We start from the raw sequence: 10305 nt of genomic DNA, 5'->3' as shown, positions 1-10305 counted from the left end.
AAGTTGGAATTAAGGTTTTCACTTTTTATGCTTCTAATGTTCAGGATATATATACACTTTTGAAAATGGCCTGACTTGACCTCAGCAACAGAATCACTCCTTATGTCCTTGTGCTTTTCACAGGGAAGTGTGCCTCTTGAACCCTCATATGTAGTGGGGCATGTGGCCTCAGCCCCCAAAGAACAAAACCTGAGTACTTTGTTCAATGACGGGGAAAACAGTCAGGTATGCTTTATGTGGAATCTTAGTGGAAACACAATCCCCAGTTTAACACATCATTTTAAATTTGGCCTAAATTGGATTCGGGTTGGTGGTAAGGGGAGAAAAATTAAATCCTTTTGTAGAAATAGCTCTTGTCATCTGTGATCTTGGTCTTTTAAGTTACTGTGAACACATAGCATAGTCTTTGTGCTGTCCTTTATTTGCCTTTTTTGCATCTTGCTTTCTTATAGTAATTCTCCGGATTGTGATGGAGAAAAAATTAAGAGTGGATTATTTATAGATCCTTTTCTTTTTTTAAACAAAGGGACTTAAAAATGATTTTGTTCGGAACATCTTGTGGACCTTTGAAGATATTCACATGTTAGTAGGATCAAATATGCCTATATTTGGAGGTGGAAGATACCCTGCTGTGAGCTTGCGTCTCAGGTGAATTCTTAGATTAATGTGATGTGCATCCCAAACAACTCATTTGTTGCTTCAATTTCATATTCAGGGGTGGATGGTTGGGTGTGTGTGTGCGTGTGTGTGTGTGTGTATATATATATATATATATAATAAATTTTGTAGGATAATGTATTTCTTAATCTGCATTTAAAGATTAATTTTCTACTTCATTACTGAAATGGTAATGATTTCATAAGGTATTAGAAGGGTATTTCTGTGACTAAGGCACCGAATTGGGACTCAGGATGTCTTGGTTCTCTTTTTGGCTCTTCCTCAGACTTCTTGTGTAACTTTCAGCAAAACACTTGGGGCTTGATTTTTGGAGGTGCCAACTATCTGCAACCCATTGCCTTTGTTGGAGTTGTAGGTGTTCAACACTTCTGAAAATCAGGACCCTTATTCTTTGCTCTAATCTCCAATTTGTAGAACGGGAGTATCGCTTCTCTACTTTTCACAGATGTTGTAAGGATAAATACATTAATATTTGTGAGATGCTCAAATGCTGAAGTGTTGGATGCCATGCAAAATATGGTTACTGATACCAACCATAAATAGCTGAAAATATCTACTTGATGTTGTGGTTACTCTGTTCTCTCATTCTTTTGTTCTTGCTGTGAGTTCTTTTTGCCCATACATAGGTGAAGGAGCCCGGTCTCCTACCGCAAGGTTGGGAGGAAAGATAAGTCTATCTTTTATAGGGTGGGGAAGATGGAGGCAAGCTTAAAAAGTTGAAGCCAGTTTGGGCCATCTTTGTTCAAAAGACACCCAGGATTCACTTAGCTGGACACTGTAAATGCAGCCCAGAACTAAGGTGCCTTGGAAGAACTGTGTAAAAGTTTACAATGTGCTTGGCTCCAGCTAATTCTATTAATCCCTTAGATTTCTAAACACCTTTTTTAGGGGAAAAATTATGGGTGATCTCAGTAATAGTGTGGGCTGTAATTTTAAAGTGGTGACGGCAGTAATGTGCATGCATTCCATTAGCAGTAACATCTGCTAGTGTCAACACAGTGGTTAGTATAGCTCCTTCCATGTGCTATTTTAAAATATAACCTCTGTCACAAATGAAAGCTTTTTACCTCAATTGCTCTGTTATCCTCATACTGACACACATAGCTAAGCTCTCAACAGACATTTATCGTAACTAGTGATTTTAAAAAAACAAACAAAACCTCTACTAGATGTACCCTGATGACTTAAAAAAAAATCGTTATTTGTTCCAAGCAATACCAGAAATATTTTTGTTGTAGGGATAACAACAAGCCAATAAACGTGTTAACAGGAATCGACTATTGGTTGGACAACTTAATATGTAATGTCCCAGAGCTTGTGATGTGTTTTCATGTTAATGGAATTGTTCAGGTAAGTCCTGATGTCTTACATTATGTCCACTTTACCAATTCTCTGATTAATTCAACTTATACATTCATAGCAATGAAGTTAGTATGTGGGAACTGGTAGCAACATTGCACTAGAAAAGTTCTTATAAATCTTTTTTTGAGAAACTGTAATACCTCCATTGTTTGTCTCTGCCACATTTTAAAGGCTGACTGCAAACAAAGTCCTGGGGCTAGAGATATCACTCTTGTTAGTTCCATGAAATTCTCTTCAGATGTGGCTGAACTGATTAACAATTAAAAAGAGGCCCTTCTTCCCCCACCACCTGAAAATGGGTTAACAGCCGCTTCCTGCTGCTAGCTGATGTACGTACTTCTGCCATTTGAAGTACAGGTCTCTGTGGTTTAGTACTGAAGGTATTCAGAATTCAAGCCCTGCTGAAGATGCATGAAGGGGACATGTAGGGTATGTTTTCACTAGCACCAGGATCGGCGGGCAGCGATCAATCCAGCGGGGATCGATTTTATTGCGTCTAGTCTAGACGCGATAAATCAATCCCTAAGCGCTCTCCCGTTGACTCCTGTACTCCAGCTCATCAAGAGGCATAGGCAGAATGGATGGGGGAGCGGCAGCAGTCGACTCACCGTAGTGAAGACACTGCAGTAAGTACATCTAAGTACGTTGACTTCAGCTATGTTATTCACATAGCTAAGGTTGCGTAACTTAGATCAATTACACCCCCCCCCCCTTCCCTCTGCTCTGTAGACCAGGCCTTAGTTTACTTTGTTTCCTTACTAACACGCAAACCTAGGAAATTACAAATCAGACATTAAAAGAATGTTATCTATGTTGAAAAGTCAAGCACTTCAAAGTTAGGAAATTCCAGATTTACAGATGAAACTTTAATATTCTCTCTCGTTGTTGTGTATTATGATAGTGTCTCTAATTACATGATTGCATATATAGTTTGTTTCCACAGGACTCCTGTCTCATTTAGTGTACAGCTGGATGCACAAGGAGGTAGAACTAAGGATGCCTGGGCAACTGTTAACTCGTGATGTTTTTAACTTTTGAGTGCTTGACTTTGTAATCGGAACAATGTTCTTTAAACATAATCTTTATATTTAGGATATATATTGTGGTAGCATCTAGAAGCCAGCGAGGTTGAAGCTGTTGTGTGAAGTGCTCGGAAAACATGAAAGGGCCAAGTGTCAGCATTTCCATTTTGAATGATCGTTTGTTGATATTTATAGGTGTCTCTTATAACTACTTCCAAATTTTAAGAAGTGTACAACTCCAAACTCAAAGTAAACTTAATTTTGCAGATCTGAAAAATCTTAAATTATACAGCAGTCTTAAAATTTGTAAAGAAAATACAGAAATGTTATAAACTAGTGTGTAGTAAAAGTATGGATCTGCTGTCCAGTCAGTACAAACTTTATTTACATTACTAATATATATTGATGCAACAGAGTTAATTAACTGTAAATGATATAGTCTAAACCAATATATTCAGTATAACCACATTCATTCTGCATCATTTTATTGAGATTACTGTATGTGTTAAATGCCAGACCACAGAATTTTGCTTTGTTTCGCCCTGACCAGTAGTTTTATTAAAAGAATCATACACAAAGCAATTTACAGTACAAAGGGTGTAAGTAGTAAAATTACACGAACATAATTGGATGCAGCACTAAATTCATAGCTCATATTTTGAGGGCTTTCAGTATTAGCAAACATTAATAATGGAACTCCTGTTTTCAGTTTAATAGATTATGAAAGGCTTCTCTGTTTGTATAGCCAACCTTAGTATATAGTATGAGGATTTTTCAAAATATGTTTAAAATACGTTCTATACAGAAATATGAAATGATCAAGACTGAAGATATTCCCAATTTGGAAAACTCCAATTTTTCTACCAAAGTGATAAAGGATATTGCTCAAAATATCCTATCTTTTCTGAAATCTAACTGCACCAAAGAAGGACATACTTACTGGCTATTTAAAGGTAAGCAGTTCCTTGGTTGGGTTAATAAGTAATGTTTGAGACCTATATATTGTCAGGCTGGCTAATGGAAAAATCTTCTTTTTCAGCAAGTGGAAGCGATATAGTAAAGCTCTATGACCTCACGACTCTTTGTGAAGAAACCGAAGATAAATACCAAAACCCTTTCACAATGCCAGTGGCAATTCTCTTGTATAAGTAAGTGTGTCTTACAGAAGCAAAACTCTGTTGCAATATTTTACTTAATTAGATTTAAATTAAGACATTAAGTGTCTGTCTTGGGCACTAGGCACTCTGGCCATCAGTTAAAAAATGCAATCCAAAAATTATAAAACCAAAACATCACCACATTCCCCTTATACGTACAACAATCAGCCAGCGAAATCATGATATTAACTGAATCAGAGTCTTGCCATTCCTCAGATTTCTCTGTCACCTGAGTCCTTCTCTGGAAGCCTGCTCAAAAAGATGGGATTTGTAGAATGCTTACATGTGCAGAAAATTAATAAGAAAAAAAAATAATAGACACAGAAATGTCATTGAAGTGTCTACTATTTTATACAACTTTCTTTTAGAGTTGCCTGCAATATGATGATGAAAAAAAACCAGAACAAGAAACACTATGGCACCATTAGAACATTGCTCCTTAATTGCGTTAAGTTATTGGATAAAACCAGACATCCACAAGTAAGAATTCTATTTTAATACATTTATTTTTAGTGCAGAGAGATGTTGTAGCTTGTATACAATGAAAATACAGATGTTGATCTACCTTCAACTAAAAGCACTAATAAGGTAACCAAATGCTATATTAATTACAATGTGATTGCAGTGTGTTAGTGAGCTCATCTCATCCTCTTATGCAGTAACAATGGGCCTTGGTTATAAAAGTTTCCTGGACTGAAAATGATAATTCAAATGTGCCTGCCTGATTTTTTTTTAATTTATTTTTTATTTTTTTGTTAAGGCAGAACCTCACTTTTCTTATTTTGAAGATCTGAAATCCCTCCTTATGATTAAATTTAAACTTCACATTAAATTTTCTTTGGGGGAAAGTTCTGTAATCAAGACCAAGGCTCTTTCATGCTTAACACTGTACAAACACACATTAAGAAACCAGTCTCTGCCCTGAAGAGCATCTAATCTAAATAGACAAGACAGCCAGAAGGTGCTCAGGTCTGGACTTGTTGCTCTAAATCTGGCCCTGAGTATTCCCACTGACAAACATGAGCTTGCTTCCATTTTGGCAGCAGAGGATAACGGGATCTGTGTGTATCTTTCAGCATCCTCTCTGAGTCTGTTCCCTGTGGGAATGATGTATTAGATTATGAGAATCTAAAGAGGCTTTTGGGCTCAGATGTAGAATTGCTGAATGGACCATGATGTCTCTGAAGCAACTGTGCACACAGTAAAATGTATTAACTTGCAGACCACAATACAATACTTTTAAGGAAATATAAACTTTGCAAAGAAAAATAGCTAACACTGAAGCTCATATATTTACTCTAAAATTTCACTTAAGGTGGCAGTTTCCTAGCCTAGATTTAAAACATTTTATTCAGACTGTTACTGTTGTCAAATGAAAATTGACTCTGTATATGTGAAAGGCAGATCTTGAAACAACCAAATGGTGGTTGTCATCTGGACTCAATGTATAGCTTAGAACATAGGGAGTTAAATTATCAGTAGGATGCTATGGATCAGAGTTATGAAGTGCCATAAAAATAATCTTAAAATATACTATTATAGCTCAGGGATCACTTTTAAAATGGTATATCTATCACCATGGTAAAGGCCATGATGTTAGCGTTCTCTATCTACTTCATTACATCTGTATTTTGGTATTAGACGTAGTGTTGTAGGGGAAGGGATCCCAAACTGTCTTCCATTCTTTACCTAATCTTGCATAGGGGAAGGAAGTGACTTCTTGTTCCAAATTCATTGTTGCTCCTCCTTTCACCTAAGTGGTGACTTCCTCCACCTCCTGGTTCTCATCACACTAGTTGCTCTTATTTATGGATAAGGACCTCAAAACAGCTACTACTATTTCCTGAAGTACCTGTTTCATAGATACATAGAGGGCTTCGGTCTTCTAAGATATCCATTAAATATGGTGGAGGTAGGAGGAGAGCTAAAAACATAGGTCTAATAGGTGAGACTTTCAAATTGGTTGTATTTTGTCTGCTCAGCAGTCTAAATACCTCAAGTCCAAAATATAATAAACCATGGGGGCTAATATAAGCTTTTTGCGTGAACACTCACTGGCTCTAAAAAAAAAAAAAAAAAAAAAATTAATGGAGATAACTAACAGTACGTACGTACATTACCTCAAAAATAACTTGTCTGTCTGTCTCTCTAGGGTTTTGTACTACCATGTACCACAGTGGTTTGCAGTTGACTTATACCAATATATGAATTAACCTTTTTTATAAAGCCAGATGATTAGCCAAAAAGTTCATTGATATATCCAGAGGTTTTCCTCACCATAATAGTGGACTTATTTTACATGACTGAGAAAATCTGGATATACTGTGTGTGGAATTTTATTAAACTAATCTTCAAGTGTGGCTATGATCAGAAAAACTTAAAAAACAAAACAAAACCAAACAGAAGGTTATATAAGAGAAAATACTACGTCTCCTATTATTTATTTGTAGTATTGTACAAAGAATCTCTGTCATGAACCTGTTAGGCGCTGCAAAAAACACAGAACAAGAAGCCAGTCCCTGCCCCAAAGAGCTTAAAATCTACGTACAAGACAAGAGACAACAGATGGATAGAGACAGACAGATGGAGTACAAGGGAACAATGAGATCATAGTAGTAAATATAATAGACTGTATTCTCAGCACACTAGCAATCTAGGCCACACAGAAAAGGAGGATAATGAGTTCATGGGGAGCATCTCCCAAGCCTGAGGGCAGTGTAACAGAAAGAATGAAGGTGCCAGTTTGAAATATTAACAAGCGAGGAATGGGCCCAACTGGAGGTGAGAGTTGACCTTTCAATGCTGAATGTGAGAGAGGTTGGGTGGGGATAGATCATGAAGGGCCTTGAAAGTGAAGACAAGTAGTTTGTTTGATATGATAAAGAAGGTGCTATAGAAGCAACCCAAAGAAAGGGATGACATAGTCAAAGCAACAGGCTGAGAAAATTATCTTTGCAGCTGCATTCCGAATGGATATCAGTGGGGCACAATTACACTTTTCAGGCCCACAATGAAGGGTGTTGCGATAATCAAGATATGAGATGAGGAGAGCCTGGACATGAGTTTTAGCTGCGTGGATGGTTAAGAAAGGACATATTGTTGGGCTTGTCTATACAAACACTTTCTGTAAACCTGTGCTCTAAATCTATAGCACTCCACTGTGGTGTGCCCTGACCATGAGGACGCTACTCCTGTGCACTAAAGGTTTCCTAGTGCAGTGGTCCCCAACGTGGTGCCCGCGGGCACCATGGCGCCCACTGGGGCATTTATGTGTGCCCAGCAGGGGAGAGAAGCCGCTGCCCCGTGCCTGTTGGGGACAGAGAACTCTGGGGCTGCAGGCTGCGGGCACCGGTGTTCTCTGTCCCTGGCAGGCGTCGGGCCCGCCTAGTGCCCAGCCGGGGAGAGAAGCTAGGCCCCGCACCTACTGGGGACAGTGCTGCGGGCGCCAGTGTTCTCTGTCCTCGTGGCTTCTCTCTGCACTGCCCAGAACTGTTGCCAAAAACAAAAACTGCTCCCTCTCTGCAGAATGGACCGAATGTTTATGATATTTATTTTGTAAAAACGCCTTAATTTTTCTTACAGGTAGATAAAAAAGAGCAAATTCACATGGTAAGGTGAAAGAGTAATTGCCAAATAATTTAATTTAATACCTTTTACATGTAAAATTACCCTTTTTATCTTATCTTTATCTCTGAGCTAAGAGTGAAAACATTATCTAAAAGTTAAATGATGATTTTTGCATTATTTAATGTACAAATACAAAATAAGCCTTGAAAAATTGTTGGCGCCCGCCACACACTTCTGAAAACATGAATGTGCTACTGGCCACAAAAAGGGTGGGGACCACTGCCCTAGTGTGTCCCTATTAGAGTGCTGTAGATTAACACCTCAGCTTGCCATGCAGTACATGTTTCTGTAGATATACTCCTAGAAATGCAGTATTGTGAGCTCCTGTGACTTTTATCGGAACTCTAGCAATTTTGGGATTGTTTTTATCCTGTCTCATGAAAACATGATGATAGGCTGCCAATTCTTTAATTTTCTCTTATTCAAAGTGGCCACCATCTCTGTTACTGTCAGTGGGGCTGTAGCCAGCAAGATGGTCTTGGTTTCCTTACAGTCTATCTACATGTGGAAGTGCCCTTAATAAAGCTGGCTGACACCTGCCACTGTTCTCAGTGAGTTTGAAGCCGCAATGACAGGCAAAATGGCTGACATGCTATGGCTCAGGAGAGCTAGACAGGACACAGGAACTATGAGGTCAGCTGAGACACTGTGCAAGATGAATGGACAGAATGAGTAGGAGTGGGATGCTGTGGGGACCAGGAGGCAGATTTTGGAATTATAAGGGAGTGGGGAAAAGGGGCTGTGGGGACAAACAGGAGGCTGAGTGGGGGTTCAGAGAACAGTGAATGAGTGAGAGAGAGCATAGAATGGGAGCTCCCTCAGCAGAGGGATAATGGTAGGTGTGGGCAGCTCTGTCTGAGCAGTCAGGGGAAGGCAGAGTTGCGTTGCCAGCTCTTGCAAATAGATCGTAGGTCATGGGATTTTGGCAACTGGAGGAGGAGCTCTCACAATGATGCAAGCAGCTCCTCTGATCCTTTGATTTTTTTTCAGGGCTGGGCACATGGGCAAAGCTGTGTGAGAGCCTTGGAGCACAGGATACAGATGGGTCTTGCCACTGAGCTCTGCCTTGCATGGCCCTATAGCAGAGAGGATGGTCCTTGGAAAGAGAATGGAGCGGGAAGTCAGGGGAAAGTCCGGACCCAGCAGCAACACTTTCTTGTCTCCCACTGCTTGGGATGACTACTCTACTTGCGATCCAGACCAAGGAGAAGGGAGTGTCAAGATAGGAAATATATGGCAGTTTCCCTGTTACCCTCTGCTCACTCGTAAGATAGTAAGTGGAGTCTCCATCTGAGCAGCCAAGAAGAGGCATGTATTTTTGTGTACATGTGTGCACACGCACACATACACAGAGGGAAGTTAAGTCAAGACATACCAAAATACATGATATGATATACTTATGGTTTCTGGGGCCAATCTCATGATTTTGGGAGAACTGGTTTGCGATTTTTTGTTTGTTTGTTTTTTTGATCACGTCAGGCTGGCAGTACTGAACAAAGCCTGCATGTGAGGACCCAGAAAATGGTCTGACTTGAAGATAACACCCAAGTTACAGGTCTGAATAACTGATAGGATGATGATGATCACAGTGTTTGAGAGAGGAGGTAGCAGGGAAGGTTTGGAGGGGCAAAATTAAGAGCACTGTTTAGCTATATTGAGCTCAAGCTGATGGGTAGACATCCACAAGGAGCTGTTGGAGAGTGAGACTGTAGTTTGAACAGAAAGAAATGGATCTGGAGTAGACAGGTAGAAGTAAAGGCCTGCAGCCAGAATCGAGCTTTGGAGCTCTGTAGAAGTGTAGTGCTGTTTTGCTGGTAGTCAGGTTAGATCTCAAATGTCTCAGTTACTCTCTGTGTCAAGAAATGTGGCGAGAGGAATACAAAGTAATATATGGAGAGGATCGCCAAGAACAATCTACTTAGGAGGGAACTGAAGCTAAAGTTTGTTACTACGTCCATATCTCAGGGCTTTTGTTACTTTATAAAGAATAAAGGCAAATCTCCAAACTGGCATAAATTTTGACCACAACCTGTTTATATGTTCATTGTATTGACAGTAGGGTTGGGATGTTGACCCTTGATAGGGTCGTAAGTCTTAGTTTCCTGTAAGTTGTTTGGTCATGCACATCTGCACAGCCAGTTTCTGCTTTGTGCACCAGTGGTGTGTTTATCTTTAAAATTCTGATTTAAATTTTTATTGTTCGCAGCGATGGATGTATTTGAGCTTGATTTTTTTTTTTTTCTTGTTAATGGAGCAAAGGTTGGAGGATGTTCTTGTAAATTAAGCAGATATAAATGTATTCTTCATTATTAACCTTCACACTTATGAATAATACCTTTTTGGATAATCAGAATATAATACCTTGTATATCAACAGTGCCTTTCATCCAAGTATTTGAAAGCTTGACAATATTAATTAACCTTATCAAATATATTAATCCTGTTTTTGTAGATGAATAG

The 10305-nt window shown here is 39.1% G+C and overlaps 2 protein-coding genes across 2 annotated transcripts in view; both read left to right on the top strand.

The window, feature by feature from the left end:
- Positions 1 to 10305, top strand: part of LOC116827244 (erythroid differentiation-related factor 1-like) — a 60150-nt gene that overhangs the window by 24092 nt on the left and 25753 nt on the right. Inside the window, exons 14-15 of the mRNA XM_075072675.1 lie at positions 573 to 648; positions 1917 to 2028. Of these exons, the coding sequence (XP_074928776.1) occupies positions 573 to 648; positions 1917 to 2028 (188 nt within the window). The remainder of the gene's footprint in view (positions 1 to 572; positions 649 to 1916; positions 2029 to 10305) is intronic.
- On the top strand, positions 2043 to 9627 carry LOC142047819 (erythroid differentiation-related factor 1-like). The gene is made up of 4 exons (XM_075072765.1): positions 2043 to 4015; positions 4102 to 4210; positions 4588 to 4699; positions 8837 to 9627. The coding sequence occupies exons 1-4, from the start codon at positions 3826 to 3828 to the stop codon at positions 9023 to 9025; spliced, it is 600 nt and encodes a 199-aa protein (XP_074928866.1). The 5' UTR covers positions 2043 to 3825; the 3' UTR covers positions 9026 to 9627.

This window comes from Chelonoidis abingdonii, chromosome 15 (assembly GCF_003597395.2).
Source record: "Chelonoidis abingdonii isolate Lonesome George chromosome 15, CheloAbing_2.0, whole genome shotgun sequence".
Taxonomy (NCBI): Eukaryota; Metazoa; Chordata; order Testudines; family Testudinidae; genus Chelonoidis; species Chelonoidis abingdonii.
Note: the sequence above shows the minus strand (reverse complement) of the source record. Positions and strands in the feature narration are given on the sequence as shown.

What these genes read in the sequence shown, in the direction of transcription:
- LOC142047819 (XM_075072765.1), top strand. Translation starts at nt 3,826, where the DNA reads ATGAGGATTTTTCAAAATATGTTTAAAATACGTTCTATACAGAAATAT. An exon ending in TACTTACTGGCTATTTAAAG is followed by an intron (nt 4,016 to 4,101) that starts GTAAGCAGTTCC and finishes CTTCTTTTTCAG; the next exon opens with CAAGTGGAAGCGATATAGTA. An exon ending in GTGGCAATTCTCTTGTATAA is followed by an intron (nt 4,211 to 4,587) that starts GTAAGTGTGTCT and finishes ACTTTCTTTTAG; the next exon opens with AGTTGCCTGCAATATGATGA.